The sequence below is a fragment of the Chiloscyllium plagiosum genome, chromosome 15 (genome assembly GCF_004010195.1).
Source record: "Chiloscyllium plagiosum isolate BGI_BamShark_2017 chromosome 15, ASM401019v2, whole genome shotgun sequence".
Classification (NCBI taxonomy): Eukaryota; Metazoa; Chordata; class Chondrichthyes; order Orectolobiformes; family Hemiscylliidae; genus Chiloscyllium; species Chiloscyllium plagiosum.
This window is the reverse complement of record NC_057724.1, coordinates 47,918,079-47,934,869: the sequence shown is the minus strand read 5'-3', so window position 1 is coordinate 47,934,869 and position 16,791 is coordinate 47,918,079. Positions and strand designations below refer to the sequence as shown.

Genomic DNA, 16,791 nt, shown 5'->3' with positions numbered 1-16,791 from the left:
TCCTTCAACTTCCACAACCATGCACATTTCAGCAGAAATGGTTGAGAATGAATTACAGCAGGAACTATGAATATCTCTTTACCCTCCCTAACTAAGTTACATGGAGATTACTTGTGGCAATGCAACTGTCATCTTGGTTCAGATCATCTCATATAACATAAACTGATTATTATTCCTCATATCTCCTGGTTTTTCTGATATTCAATGTACCACATCCTATTGTAATTTAGTAGATCACCAAGGCAGTCATTGTCCCAGTTGAAAATTTGCAAGGCATCATGCTTTTAGTCAGTTCATTGAATCTCAAACAATTGTCTTTGAAGCTTTTTGGTAAATATTATTAAGCATATGGGGTTGGACGGTGGCTCAGCAGTTAGCACTGCTGCCTCACAGCATCAGGAACACGGATTCATTTCCCACCTCGATTGATGTCTGTGTGGAGTATGCATGTTCTCCCCATGTCTGCGTGGGCTTTCTCCAGGTGATCCGGTTTCCTGCCACAATCCAAAGATATACAGGTCAAGTGAATTGGCCATGCTAAATTGCCCATAGTGTTAGGTGCATTAGTCAGGTGTAAATGTAGGGGGGTGAGTTATTCTTCAAAGGGTTGGTGTGGATCTATTGAGCTGACTGGCCAGTTTCTACTAATCGAATCACATGTGAGACCACTGATATCCTAAAGGGTAAATCTGATGTGCTACTGCCATACTAGTCAGGTTCCTTCCCAATCTTGACAGAATTACTTGATCTTAGCCATTCCAAACTTGAATTAGAGTCAGTGTTCTGGGGCTAGGAAGAGAAGAAAGCAGCAGGCCATTCTAATTCTTGGGGATATGTGTTATAACATGTAAGACAGATCATTCTGAACAGGGCGTACTGATGGATTAGGATTGGCTGTAATGTACTCCACAAATGATTAAGAAAGGAACTTGCATTTAGACTACATCTTTCCTGAGAATAAGATGTCCCAAAATGCTTTACAGAAACTTTACACTCATGGCTAACACATTTTAAAGTGTAATGTAGGTAGTACAGCAGTTAATTTGAGCACAGCAGACAACTCTGTGATATTGGCCTGATAATCTGTTTTATGATGTTGATTGTGAGGCAAATAATGGCAAGAGATAATTCCCCTCCTCGCCTTTCAAATAGTACAATGGGATCTTTTATACTTACCTAAGTGGGCAGACAGAACCCCAATTTAACATCTCACCCAAAAGACAGCAACTCCAATGGTGCAGCATTGCCTCAGCTCCACGCCTAAATGTTGGCTTGAAATTTATATTGAATCCACGACTAGGGGATTCAAACTCTCAACCTTGTCATTTAGAGATAAGAGTGCTACAACTGAACCTTGGTTGACACTTCTGCCAACATATCCTAAAGAATGGTTACTTAACAAAGTGTAGAATTGACTTATCAGCATGGTACATTTGTCCAGAAACATGGAGATAAGTGAGAAGGAGAAAAGAAAAGCAGGTGTGAAGCAGTGGAGTTTACACATGAATTATTTAACCCCTTTCATCCCTCGAGAGTCATAGAGTCACCCCTTGGCCTCCGACGCTCCAGGGAAAACAGCCCTAGCCTGTTCAACCTCCCCCTATAGCTCAAATCCTCCAACCCTGGCAACATCCTTGGAAATCTCTTCTGAACCCTTTCAAGTTTCACAACTTCTTTCCTATAGGAAGGAGACCAGAATTGCATGCAATATTCCAACAGTGGCCGAACCAATCTCCTGTAGAGCCGCAACATGACCTCTCAACTCCTGTACTCAATACTCTGACCAATAAAGTAAAGCATACCAAACGCCTTTTTCACTATCCTATCTACCTGCGACTCCATTGCAAGGAGTTATGAACCTGCACTCCAAGATCTCTTTGTTCAGCAACATTCCCTCGGACCTTACCATTAAGTATATAAGGCCAGCTAAGATTTGCTTTCCCAAAATGCAGCACCTCGCATTTATCTGAATTAAGCTCCATCTGCCACTTTTCAGCCCATTGGCCCATCTGGTCAAGATCCTGTTGTAATCTGAGGTAACCGTCTTTGCTGTCCACTACACCTCCAATTTTGGTGTCATCTGCAAACTTACTATATGTACCTCTTATACTGGCATCCAAATCATTTATGTAAATGACAAAAAGTAGAGGACCCAGCACCGATCCTTGTGGCACTCCACTGGTCACAGGCCTCCAGTCTGAAAAACAACCCTCCACCACCACCCTCTGTCTTCTACCTTTGAGCCATCTGTATCCAAATGGCTAGTTCTCCCTGTATTCCGTGAGATCTAACCTTGCGATAAGGATATTGGAATAATGCCTGTAGAATGAGTAGTCATGATCATACTGAATAGTGGAGAAGGGCTGAATGCCCACTCCTGATCCTATATTCTATATTTCTATAATGTGATTACATTTACCTGGAAATCACAAACGTGGAAAATCATCTGGATATGTTTTGAAGCTGACAACATATGGGTGTGCTTCAGTCTCTGCATGCAGTGAGGTTGGTATATGCCTGAATGGTGAAGCTTGAGACATGCTAATAATGGGGGTATAAAAGGTAGCTCACCCATTAAAGATTCAGTGAAAATTAGGCTGTTCGGTTAACAGCACTCCTCAGGTAACTGGATGCAGGGTTGGTGGCAATACTGGCAGAGATTGGTACTCAAAGCTTCTGTTCTTGAATATGAGGTTGGGAGAATCTCTCAAGATCATTCTGGATCGAACTTCAGGTAAATGAAAACACATCTTGCTAATTGCCTCTGAGCATGTGGTACCTTCAAATACTACCTGTTAGGTGACTTGTAGATCTGATTTTCTTCTGTACATCCAGGACCTTTACCAATATTCTTGCGGAAGCAGTTCCCTCATAATGAGCAAGCACATCCTGCCCTCTAAATTGGGGATTGAAGAAACCATTCTGCATCTGATAAATGGTGATGAAATGCCTGGAAAGACTAAAGTCTATTAGAAGCTTCTTAGGAAGAATAAGAGAGAGCCAGCTATTGCAGTGGGGTTTGGTTTTGATACCGTGAGGATGCAGATTTTGACCCTGAAATTTAGGGAGAATTATCAGAATCAGCAGAGGAATACTGCTAACTGAACTCTGGTTCCAAACAGGAGGAGACTAGAAGGAGTGTGATGAATAATGGCAGGGAAGGTATATGTCAGAGAGTGATTGCCTTTCAAGTAGTATATTTTTCGGTAGTAAGCATTAATAAGTTTCAGGACACTGCTGGGATGGTTAAGTTTAGGACTTAATGTTTTTCAAATGAAGGAACTAAGGCTTGAATTGAGGGAGAGGCCGAATTAATGGTGTCATGAAAACCATGGTTATGATGCTTAGTTATAAACATTTTATCCCATCACTATATATGTACAGAATGAGTACTACGCCAACAAAGTTTGCGGTTCTTTGGAATGGAAAACTGTAAACAACTGTAAACAAACCTGCATTTTTATAGCCTCTGTAGGCGCTTACAACTTCAAATCTCTCATTGTAAGCATTCGAAAAAGCTTTGTAACGCTAACTCATATATTAACATACAGCACCAAATAGAGTGCAAGAAAAAAATTCGAAAAGAAATAATTAATCAAGTAGAACAAAAACAATGTTGCAGAGCCGCAGGTTTGATGAAAGTACAGTATGTCTTGTCAACTCTATTTGATGAGACAAAGCATCTCCGTTTCTACTGTTTACCAGTGTGACGCGGACTGAACTGGCCCTGGAGTACGTACTGTGAAGAAGATTCTGTCTCGTCGCCCAGTTAGTTCTAGTATTTGAAAGCCCGAATGTATTTTGTCGGAGACTGAACCGGGCGAAAACAACCAACTTGTCAACATCCAAAAATATAGGAATAACAGGGCTTAGGTTACATCAAGTGAAATGCATTTATTTTAAAAAAAAACTGGGCTTGCTTTGCGAAGAATAAAGCTATTCGAAGGTTTTTAAAAAAACACTCTCATTTTACTTCATAATTGTGTTTTGAGAGCTCACTTGAAAGCGCTTTCAGTTTTTCTTTCTGCATTTCATACGGAGAGGATGCGATACGATGTGTGTTTGTTGTTTACAGAGCGTCATATCATGGTGTGACTATTATTGGATGGATCTGTGCGAATGGGTGGGAGAACTGGTGTCTGCGGTCGCTCGCAGCGCTTCCGCCTCTAACACAAGGAACTTGTGCCATAGACAGATGAGAGATATTGTGATGGATTTTACACCGCATTGTGCATGGAGAAGCTGAGTGACAGCAGTAACAACGGGAGGAAAACATAGCACCGAACACAAATCTACACGAGAAGTGAGTCTCTCCCACTTGCAGCTATGAGTGTAGAAGACATCGTTTACACTGGCTGGCTCATCAAATCACCCCCAGAAAAGAAATTAAAGCGCTACGTAAGTAAACTATGCTGTGCCTTCTGCCCGAGTATGATTTGATGCTGATACAGTTTAAAGCTAAAGTACGGGTCCAAAATTAACCACACTCTACTACACAGGGAAATATCACTCAATGATCTTGGCATTTCGCTGAATATTTTTTGGGGAACATAAGTCATTTATAGACCAACAGGCAGAATATATTTCAGGATTTCAGCACCTTAAGCCATCTTCGTTTTTTTTAAAAAAAGAATCCAGTTTGTTGCGAGGGAACTTATTTCAGTTGTTTTTTTTCTCTCTCTCACGTGGGGGCCCCTCGGTACTGGAGCAAACCGTCCGCCTGTTTTTTTTTCTGAGAAATTAGGGCGTGTTTTCAAAATATCACCAAATCGGAAGCCGAGCCATAAGGTTACTGGCGCACTTCATCAGCAATCCAGCCGGAACAGAAAAAAAAGGGACAAATGAGTATTTAATCACAACACTGGACCTGCAATTAGTAGAGGCGGGGCTCTCCATAAACGCTTGTAAATCGGACCCCAAGTCCACCTACTCACCATCATGTCAATAAATTTCAAAATTATAGCAAGGGTCACATATAGGCGACATTGTAAATGACCCGTTGCAGCGACTTCAGAGAGAGAGCGCTCTACTTAGTGAAATACTTTGGATGGGGGTACTGCATTTGGTGGTTTGACACAAAACTATGAATTTCTAAACAGAATTCCAAACTGGATTTGACTCTGGCACTTGTTTGTTTGTGGGATGCTCAGCGAAAGCTGCTCTTTGCGATGTTCTTCCTGGTTTGCTAGCGTCTTGTGAGCATAGTTACCCGCTGGAGCAGCCCTGCATTTGGAAGTTGTGTGATATTGGTGTACGGCAGAGAACAGTGCAATGTGTTGGATGACTAGATCGTGTGCTAAAGCGGATATTAAACAACAGTAGATCCCCGTCCACCACGGGTTTAGCCACCGGACTGATAAACTCAGTTTACAAGTTGAATCAACATACAGAAAGAATTCCTCGACTTGAAAATGTAAACAGTACAAAAAACCCAATAAATTAAGTATTGCAGCAATGTGTCTGCAGTGCCACTCAGATAGAGGTTATATTTGGCGGGGGGAAGCATTGAAGCAAATCGATTTATGTGAAGGGGTATCTGGGAGATGTGTGTTTGGCGGTGATCAGCTGATGTCACAGATGGGAGCGTCCTACAGTCTTGTGTGCAGTAACCTTTCGGGATAAGATGCCGGATGGATTGGCAGGCTCTATCGTCCTTGAGACGCTGTCAGCACCACTCCCTGCCAAAAATATGCTCTTTAAAATAACGCCTTAAATAAAATTCAGTCTCATGAAATCCCAGCGTGGGCACGAAAATGTTTTAACTGCAGAGGGTCAAGTAGATTAAAAAAAACTTCACCTCGATGGTCAAACTGAACTTGTTTACAATGGTGCCTCCAATGTCTGCTGCATAGAACAGAGGATTTGCAATAAATACTTAACTCTTCCCGCGACGACCCAATCTAGCCGGGTAATATTTATGGTTCGTACAACATGTGCATTGCTTATGGTATATTAATAAAGCTGTTTTAATGGGATGATAAATTATATCGGAGACAAATGCTGAAGTATCCGAACTGTAAGATTTACAGATTTCAATGTGTCACCTATGCTGTTTATCACTCACCCTTCATATGAACAAGCATACTTTAAACATTGCTGTTTTAATATGCGAGGAAATGCATATTTTTGTTCAATTTCAAAAGTAAACTGAAAAAGCAATTTACAGTTTGATCAGTTGGTGTTAGGTGGGAAATAGAAACAGTGAATGTAAGACATGTATTACGTTGTGGGGCATTTGAAGACAGATCAGATTCACTTTTCATGGAGAGGCACAATCTGACAGACTTGACCTGTAGTTTCAACATTGACAGTTTTACTTGGTTTCTAATGTAACCGGTTCTGTTCGCCGAGCTGGGAATTTGTGTTGCAGAATAGATAGAAGGAAGGATAGAAAGAAAGAAGGATAGATAGATAGAAGGATAGACAGAAAGAAGGATAGGTAGAAGGATAGAAAGAAAGAAGGATAGAAAGAAAGAAGGATAGAAAGAAAGAAGGATAGATAGAATGAAGGATAGAAAGAAAGAAGGAAAGACAGAAAGAAAGATAGGAAGAAAGAAGAATAGATAGAAAGAAGGATAGATATCTTTCTTTCTATCTATCCTTCTATCTATTCTTCTTTCTATTTGTTCTTTCTTTCTATCCTTCTACCTATCCTTCTTTCTATCCTCCCTTCTTGCTATCCTTCATTCTATCTATTCTGCAACACAAATTCCCAGCTCGGCGAACAGAACCACAGCAACGAGTACCCAAGCTACAAATCTTCTCACAAACTTCTAATGTAACCATTTATATTTAGTTATTTGTGACCTTCAGCTATCCAGCATTCTATGGTGTTAATAATACTTCAAGTTATTATTCTTTCCTAAAATAGTCAAAGCTCAAGGCAAAAATAAGTCCCCTATGGTACCTTGGGCATTTATTATTATCGGTATAATTATCAGGCAATTTTTCAGACAAGTAAAACCTGTCTTGCATTTGTAAGCATCCATATACTGTACACATCTTAAGCAAACAGTTGGTCATTTTAAATGTTTACAAAAGCATCATGTATAAACAGAACACATATATGACTTACAAGTGTGGTTGCTTTATAATCTGTTTACCTCTCCTCATGTGGCTCAACTGTTGAGATTGGGTTTTATGAGTACAGGTCATGTTTTAGTACATCATGCATTCTTTATCAAAGAGTTTATGCAGTGGGTGCTGCAAAATTGTTCAACCATTGGGGTACCACAATTGAGGCAATCCTGCTCCCAAGGACCCACATACCTACTTACTTCAGCAGGAACCAATAGGCAAAGAATAGTGATTGTACATCATCAGTGGTCTTACATAATGGTTGAAAAACTCAGATGTATAAGATGTTATACATGCACTCTGTGAGATTCACTTTGAAAAGGAATAGGATTTGAAGTTTTATTAGCTTACTGATGATAGACATATTTTTGAAATTGCCATGAGGATGAATCTGGAGAAATCTGGCCCATGTGATACAGTGAGAAGGATTAGCACATTGTAAAAGCTATTAAGTTTCATCTGAGTACTTTTTCAAGACAGCAATTGGGGTAATCAAGGTGCCCTCCTCTCTGTACGCAGAAAGGAGAAAATAGCTTTGTTCTGTTTTGAGGCAATCGTTCAGTGACCACACACTATTCTCGACCCTCCTACAGCCTCCCCACTTACCTGCTTATCCTCTGTCCCAGTGGGAAGTGCTAGTATGTTAATATTGGGTAAGAATGTATTCATGCTGTTTAATAGGTGTGTCTAAAAACCCCAAGCAAAGGTTTGTTTTCAGATACCTACTAATTATTCTGCCATGTTGGTGATTTTAGTGGTTCCAAATAATAGCAGAACTCTGAAGGGTCACATTAACTACGTTTGTCTCCTCAGACACTGCCAGGCCTGATAAGTTTCTCCAGCAATTTTTGTTTTTGTTTGTTCCAAATGGCCATAAATCTTGTGTTAAATCTGCACATGTGACCATGACAAGGCATGATTGCCTGAGATAACAAAAACAGTTGCGAAAAGGAGAAGTGATAGTTTTACAGAATGATATAGCAAAGGAGGTCGTCTTTTGGCTCCTTGAAGAAGCTATCCAATTAGAAACTCACATACGTATTCTCCCTAATTTACTTGAATTTCAAAACACTTTTTTTTCAGAGTGAGTTTTAGGGGAACTCAGACTACTTTTTGTATTTTAGTCACTGCATGCAAGGTCTTGGGCCTGGTCTTTATGGAGTGGTGTGATCCCCACCACTACTCCTATCCTGTCCCTGTCGCCTATTGGAGAACCTGCTCAGGGGCCTAACAGGAAAATAACTGCCTGCAGCCATTTAAGTTAGATTATAGATTAGGTTAGATTAGATTACTTACAGTGTGGAAACAGGCCCTTCGGCCCAACAAGTCCACACTGACCCGCCGAAGCGTAACCCACCCATTCCCGTACATTTACTCCTTTACCTAACAATACGGGCAATTTAGCATGGCCAATTCACCTAACGTGCACATCTTTGTGACTGTGGGAGGAAACCGGAGCACCCGGAGGAAACCCACACAGACACGGGGAGAACGTGCAAACTCCACACAGTCAGTCGCCTGAGTCGGGAATTGAACCCGGGTCTCTGGCGCTGTGAGGCAGCAGTGCTAACCACTGTGCCACCGTGCCACCCATTTAATGGTCAGTTGACCATAAATACTAAAGATGTTGGATTTCTGCCCCTCAGGAGGCAAACAGTTCTACCTCAGAAAACAAATACCAGCCATCAGAGGTCAGCAACTTTTCAGTACCAACAGCATCCCAGGAATGGCAGTGACTCTGGATTTGAGGAGGCACTTAGCGATGGATTAGGGCCTGATAATTGATTGGGGTGTCTCACTGAAGCCAGTCTGAAAAGCCATAGAAAGAAGAGAGCCAGGGTTTCAGAGGGCGTGGGGGATAGTGATGTGTGGGGATAACACTCTTACTCATTACTAACCTACACAAGGAAACTTGCCAGGCTGGGTGTCAGGCATGGAACCGTTTAACTGATGGTTAAATCCATTTAGCAGTGGAATGAGGCCATTCAGTTTTCTGTCTAATGCTATTCCAGCCACCATTCCAGTAAAATTTCAGTGGGGTCAGGGATGGATAGGTAAGCAATAGACAGGCCATCACTGACTCTTAAAGGCCCCTCTGACATCAAACTCGATGATTGGAGAGTGTAAAACATAATTTGTATCAATCTAAGTAATTAAGTCATATTTATAGTTCTTACAAACTGAATTTCATCTTCTTTTCTCATCACAGCTTTGATTATGATCAAGTAAGTGAGATGTTGAGTGCTAAGGCTGCAAATTCTCCAGTTTCTGCCTCTTTTCAGTCATTCATTTCTCCAAACTCAGTCACTGTCACATGTGGGCTGAATTTTACCTGTGTGTTCGTGATGGATTTTGAATGGGTTAACACTGACTCCCATTCTCTCACATTCACTCCTGCATGCTCATCTCACACAGATTATACTCACCCATACTTTTATTCACCAACTCACATAATCTCTTACTCTGTCAATCACTCCTGTATTTGCTCACTTAGTAACTCACATTTACACTCTTGTTACTTTACCATCATGTACACTTAGATTTTCTTCAGCCTCACCCCTTAGTCTCTTACTGAATTACTCAGTCACACTTATTCCTATTCATTCATTCAATCTCATTGAAATGTTCACCATTTCCCTCACTCAGTAGCTTATCATTTGATCCTTATTGTCTGTCAAATCCATTCACCTTCACGCAGTCTCCCAGTCATTCATTCTCTGACCCACACACACACTCTTGCACTTTTTTATTCACTTACATTCTTTTCCTGTTCAGTAACTTAATGAAAGGGAGGGAGAACAATGCCTTGCTCGCAGGGTGAAAGAGTTGACATTTTCACTGTTGCAAGCTAAAAAAAAGTGTAACAATGGATAAATACAGAGTAATTCTCATACCTATAATTTAATCATAGATAGAGCTGAATAGACTAGAGAGTTTGAAGTACTTATGAGTTTATGCCCTAAGGAATCCCATCACGTTTGTGCAATTTTTTAAAATTTCTTTATTTCATAAATATGCTTTATTCATAAAAGATATCTTAGTCACAAACATAGTTTGGTTCTGTACAGAAGCATATCAAGGAACCAGATGAACATTGGAGTTTGGCTGTATCCAAACAAACCAAAGGCATCTCTTTACATGCATTTGAGGCACCAGGAGGGTAACTGAATGGACCCCAATTTAACTTCAGCAGAAAGACCTCAGACAGTGGTCTTTCCCCACTGCATCTTGGCAGCTACTGCCCCAAGCTTTAATGTGTCCCTCAGTACATAGCTCAAGCCCTTGGAATGTGCCAGTCTGCAACACTCGGTTTGAGTCCTGCATCACGGAGTTGCTTGGGACGAACCTCAAAAAACCCCAGAGATTCTTTGTCCAGACGTCCTTTGCAAAGGCATATTCTGGAAGGAGATGTGTGACTGTCTTTACCCCCCGCCCCCCCCCCCCGCAGCTGCTTCGAGGATAGTGTGCGTATAATGCAGATGGATTGATTTTACATGAAGCATTTCACATTTATTGTCCTTCTCACCACTAGCCAAGCGGTGTTTTGGTACTTGTTGAAAAGCTCTGGTGTTGAGGCATTCTGTCAAATGACTTTGACAGTCTGCTTTAGGAACATGCGACAGGATTCACGCTATCCTTTTCCGACAAGGTCTCAAGGATGCTGTCTGCTGGCCATGTCCTGATGGATTTATGGTCAAAGCTGTTTTTGTTCGTAATTTTCTCCATGAAGGACTCGTGATATGGATCAAAGAGGCCAATCTAATCCTTCCCAGTGACAGGGAGAACCTCAGTACGTAGTGGCACTTGGCTTTTGCATACTGAGGGTGTACATACAGCTTGATGCAGCCACACACAGAAGTGGCCATCCGAATGAGGACAAAAACAGAAGTTACTGGAAAAGCTCAGCAGATCTGGCAGCGTTTGGAGAGAAATCAGAGTTAACATTTTAGGTCAGGTGACCCTTCCTCAGAAGCCAAACATTAACTCTGATTTCTCTCCACAGATGCTGCCAGACCTGCTGAGCCTTTCCAGCAACTTCTGTTTTTGTTTCTGATTGACAGCATCCGCAGTTCTTTTGGTTTTTGTTTGTGATGAAGGCAACATTGGGTGTGTTCTTTAGCTCCTTATCCAGAACTTTGTAAATGGTGTCTCTGCAGACACAGCCCATCTTAGACCTCGAGATGAAGTGGAAGATGGCTCGGGTGACTGCAACGGCACAGGTTTGGGGAATGGACCAGATCTGCACCACATACAACTGAGAGAGTGCCTCACACCTGATGACCATGTTTTTAACCTGTAACGGAGAGGGGGTGGTGCTCCCTAAAGACCAGTTTCTGTCTCACCTTGGTGATGCACTCCTCCCAAGGTTTTGCGCATGCCCAATCCCTCAAAACCATATTCCCAGCGATTCCATCCTGATGTTGAAGGGGACAATGGATTGGTTGGCCCCGATCCCAAAGAACATGGTGTTGCTCTTGTCTCAATTTACCTTGGTTCCCAAGGCCAGTTCGAACTGGTCGCAGATGCTCATGAATCTGTCCTCTGTCAGTGGATCAGTGCAGAAAATGGAAATACCATCCATGTACAGGGAGACTTTGACCTACAGGCCTTCCCTGCCTGGAGTAGTCAACCTTTTCAGGCTTCATATCCTTCCTGATGGACTCTGCAAAAGGTTCTATACAATACACAAACAGGGCAGGAAAGTGTGGGCAGCCTTGCCTGACTTCAGGACTGATCATGAAGCTTTCTGATTCCCACCCATTGATTGAGACTGCACCAATGATGTTGGTGAAGAGCAGTCGGATCCAGTTGCGAATTCCCTCCCCAAAGAATATTTTGGAGAGCACATGTAAGTCTACAATATCCTGTCCAAAGGCCTTCTCCTGGTCCAGGCTGATGATGCAAGCACCCACCCCCAACCTGCATGTATGCAATCGTATTCCCAAGCAGTGCAAGGCTTTCAGAGATCGTCCAGCCCGGTACAGCACATGTTTTGTTCAGATGAATCACTGATGCTACAGCAGATCTGACCCGGTTGGCAATTACCTTAGACAGGATTTTGTAGTCCGCATTCAGCAGTGAAATTGGTCACCAGTTTCTAATTACCTTCTTCTCCTCCTTCTGCTTGTAGATGAAGGTGATGATATCTTTCCTCATGGATTTGCATGTGCTACCTGCCAGAAGCATACGGTTGTACATCTCCAGCAGGTCATGGCCAATCAAGTCCCACAGAGCTATATACAACTTGGACAGTCAGCCATTTGCTCCGGCAGTTTTTTTTTCTAAGAATTTGAGAAACTTAGTTCATCCAGGAATAATCCCTTTTGAGCTCCTCAATGTTTTCTGGGGTCAATAGTTTCACGTCCAGTTTCCACATTGACTTGCCATCCCAGTGGTCATCCTGAAGGTGATAGTCAGTCAGCAGGAGGCAGTGGTCAGAGAAGAATACCAGCTTGACGCGGTGGCTCTGACCAAGTACCTGCGGGACACCATCAGGAAATCTATTCTGAGTGAGCAGAACTGCCTGGACGCAGCCAGCTGTATCTGTGCTGACGTCTGTCTGCAGGTGTGCTGAAGATGGCCTGCTCTTTAGTTATTTTAAATATTCCCATCTGGAATCTGGATATGATGTCCAGTTTGCTATCAGCACCTCCCAAATCGATAATGCAGTTGAAGTCTCTGGCCAGAATGACCAGCCTGGACATCACCACCAGCAGTAGGGGGAGCTGCTGCAGGATGGCCAATCACTCACTGTTTACCACCAGCGCATACACATTAATTAGTCTTCGGGAGTGTTTGTGTGCATAACGTATTCTACAAGGAGATGCCCACTCACCACCTTAACTCCAGAGATGGTGAAGTTGCCTCCTTGCAGCAGAATATCAAGGCCTTAGAAACCCTTCCCCCCGATCAAATCAAAGGCCCATGGCTTCATCATCTTGACCATTTCCTGTAGCTGCTGAGGTACAGTACCCTGCACTCCTGCAGAGACAGGAAATCTGCTTTGACATTGGCCAGGTAAACCAATGTGGAAACATATTCTGTAGTAGATTTAATGGTATGCAAATTAATACTGGCAATTTTAAACCTCATTTTTAAGAGTTTATAGAATTACCCATAGACCCAATGTGCTCACCTGTGGTCTTGTCACTGGGGTTTCCCTGCATCTCTGTGGTGTGGGCAAACTGTTGGACACTCTCTGCATTGAGATACCCATCTTGTTCCTCCCTAGAGGATGCTCTGACCCGGTGTCATTGGGGCAAGAACAAAGCCAGAAAGGTCCAGTTCGAGTCCGACGAAGGGACTGTAATGCTCTACTCCTGATTGGGAGCAACTGTCCACACATACAGGTGGAGACAGGTACTATAGGCAGAGGGAAGGATTGGGAAGACCACATTGTTTGCTGAGATGTTCCTTGTTGCCGATCAGAATGCTGGGTCTTGATCTTACTTCACCAGATACTCTTACCTGTTTGCAAGAGACCATGTGACTAATTTATACTTATACTTCAGGATTCCTGAAGAAGGGCTTATGCCCGAAACGTCGATTCTCCTGTTCCTTGGATGTTGCTTGACCTGCTGCGCTTTTCCAGCAACACATTTTCAGTTACTAATTAAAAGCCACAGCTTACAGAAACTGATGAGGGGGAATATACTGGCTATCTTCAGGCTTGAGATTTTCTTTACCACAGAGCAAGAGCAGCTTCTTCCCTTACAGAGGTTTGATGATGTCTGCCTAAATGTTCACACCCCAGACCGATCAGCTACCAAGAAGCCAATCACACAGCTGTTTGCAGACAGGAGGCCTTTGTCATCTGTAATTGTTCACAGATGAACCAGCTACTCTTTGCAGGCCAATACATACATTAATTCTCCATTCATACACACCACTTAGTACCAGCTCACCTGTAACTGCCCCATAAACCACTTACAATGAGAGTCTGGTAGCTTGTTTTTAAAACGTGCAATAATCCTTCAACAATCCTTGGTTTTTAAAGCAAATCATTTCCCATTTCAATCCACAATCAAAAGTACAGAGAAATAAAATGACTGGGTCTTTGCAAACAAGAAAATCCAGGCCCTTGGCAAGCAAAGCTAAGACATCTTTATTTTGCGTTTTAATGTATAATCCCTGACTTGGAACAGCTCGAGATTAGAGTGGTGCTGGAAAAGCACAGCCGGTCAGGCAACATCCGAGGAGCAGGAAAATTGACGTTTCGGGCGAAAGCCGTTGCTCGGGAATGAGGCCTCATTCCTGATGAAGGGCTTTTGCCCGAAATGTCAATTTTCCTGCTCCTCGGATGGTGCCTGACCTGCTGTGCTTTTCCAGCACCACTCTGATTTTGACTCTGGTCTTCAGCATCTGCAGTCCTCACTTTTGCCTTGGAACAGCTCGATGCTAACAGCTAGTCCTCAGCTGGAAAGGTCCTCCCTTCCTCATCAGCAGCATTCTTCATGCATGCAAATTCATACAAAATTTAATATTTTCTAAATTTACTGTTTAATGTATGACAACGTTTAAAAGGATCAATTGCTTTTCAATTATGAGAATTGTATCTCAGTAGAGCAATGACATAATTCCCACTTCTGATTACACTTTTGTGATTATTGCACAACATCCTTTTAAACTTTTTATTTAAAACATTTCATCTTAAAAGTAAATGGTTTGCAGCTTGTCTAAAAGGTTGGAGTGAAATTTTCAGCAGAAGTGAAGGAAAGGAAACTCATGCTGGATGTGAAACAGAGCTCGGGAAAATTATTATCTGTTTTGTGCTGGTTCTACAATCAAAGTTTACTGGAATATTTTTCATTAATTTTTTTTCTGGTTAGCTAGAAGGGAAAATGAAAGCCTTTCTTGCTTACTTGGAAGACACTTCAATTCAATGAAAACCAACAGGAAAGGGTGGTGGGAACTGAGTGATAAAGTGCTATATTTCTTGCTTAACCAGATAGGAGGCAAAGGTGAGTGCTACAGTAGAAACAAACAATCAAGTTTTAAATTTTCAACATAATTTTAAAATATGTAAAGTTTAAAATATGTAATTACTTACAAGAGCTTTTTAATGAGTACTTGAAAATAAGGTCTCTATAGTGATTTATCCTGTGTGCCTCTTATAAAAAAATTGTTTTCTAAGATTGAAAGTTTTTATTTATTCATTACTGGGTTCAGGGCATCTCTGGATAGGCCAGGATTATTGACCATCCCTAATTAAGAATCAACTGCTTTGTTACCAGTCTGACGTCAAATGTGAGCTAGACCAGGTTAGAACAGCAAATTTTCTTCCCTGAAGGATATTAGAGAACCAGATGGGCTTTTATGACAATCGACAGAGGTTACATGGTTGCCATTAGACTAGCTTTCTATTCCAGATCTTTTAGTGAATTTACATTTTGCCATTGAAACCCATATCCTCAGAATGTTAGCTTGGTGACCTTGATAACTAAAATAGATAAAGCACAGCAGGTCAAGCAGCATCAAAGGAGTAGGGCAGTCGAAGTTTTAGGTCAAACCTTTCAGTCCTGATGAAAGGTTCACACCTGAAATGTTGACTCCCCTACTCCTCTGGTGCTGCTTGACCAACTCCACACTGTATTGATTCTGACTTTCCAGCATCTGCAGTCCCCCCTATCTCTAAGTCCTTGATAACTAATCCATTGACTTTACCGCCTCCCGTTAATGTGACCATATACCTGATTCCAGTGACCTGATAGTGTAAAGAGCTGCAAATGGTCAGATGTTGCTCTGTCATCTGCTGCAGCTTTGAAGGAACCTGTTCCAAAAAAAAATAGGAGAACTGGTGATCCTAATAGCTCCAAGAAGTGCTGTCCATGTCCTGGGTTCTGGACTCAGGTAGCTGTAGCAGGGTAAGGTAGCCTTCATTGTGAAGTGAGGGCATCCAAAACATTGCTCCCCAGTGAAGAACAGGATGGAGGGTGAGTGCTGCCTGAATTATAGATGTAAGTGTGGGCCCTTGTGCAGTTCTTCAAAATGGAGTTACTCCAGATATGCTTTGGTGCTGGAGGACAATGGTAAATTAGAAGAGTGTGGTAAAGTTGGGAAACATAGAAAATAGGAGCAGTAGTAGGCCATTTGAGATTTGAGCCCGCTCCACCATTCATAGAACCATGTAGCACTGTTGAGTCTGTACAGACCTATCTACAGTAATCCCCTTATCCAGTCAATGTGATCATTGCTGATTATCCAACTCCTGTCTGCTTTCCTCCCAAATCCTTTGGTCTCTTTAGTCCTAAAAACTGTATCTAACTCCTTCTTGAATACTTTCAATGTTTTGGTCTCAGCTATGGCAGAGAGTTCCAAAATTTCTCATCTCAGTAAAAATAAACAAAAAAGAACCTCTGAGGTTTATCATAGTGTGTATGTTGCTAGCTGAAAATGTGTTGCTGGAAAAGCGCAGCAGGTCAGGCAGCATCCAGGGAACAGGAGAATCGACGTTTCGGGCATAAGCCCTTCTTCAGGAATGAGGAAAGTTTGTCCAGCAGGCTAAGATAAAAGGTAGGGAGGAGGGACTTGGGGGAGGGGCGTCGGAAATGTGATAGGTACTACAAACAAACCATTATCTCCCAGACCGTCCATAACCTCATCACCTCGGGGGATCTCCCATCCACCACCTCCAACCTCATAGTCCCACAACCCCGCACTGCCCGTTTCTACCTCCTGCCCAAAATCCACAAACCTGACTGCCCCGGCCGACCC

The 16,791-nt window shown here is 42.3% G+C and overlaps 1 protein-coding gene across 5 annotated transcripts in view; it reads left to right on the top strand.

The window, feature by feature from the left end:
* Positions 1–4,121: 4,121 nt before the first annotated feature.
* Positions 4,122–16,791, top strand: part of gab3 (GRB2 associated binding protein 3) — a 142,326-nt gene continuing 129,656 nt past the window's right edge. For 4 of the 5 annotated variants that reach the window (XR_006313792.1, XM_043704857.1, XM_043704856.1 and 1 more), the window contains exon 1: positions 4,122–4,398. Coding sequence is in view for 4 of the 5 variants with exons in the window: in XM_043704857.1 (XP_043560792.1) it covers positions 4,327–4,398 (72 nt within the window). In the remaining variant the exon portion in view is untranslated. Of the gene's footprint in view, positions 4,399–5,793; positions 5,921–16,791 lie in introns of those variants that run through there. The other variant, XM_043704858.1, reaches the window with a different exon arrangement.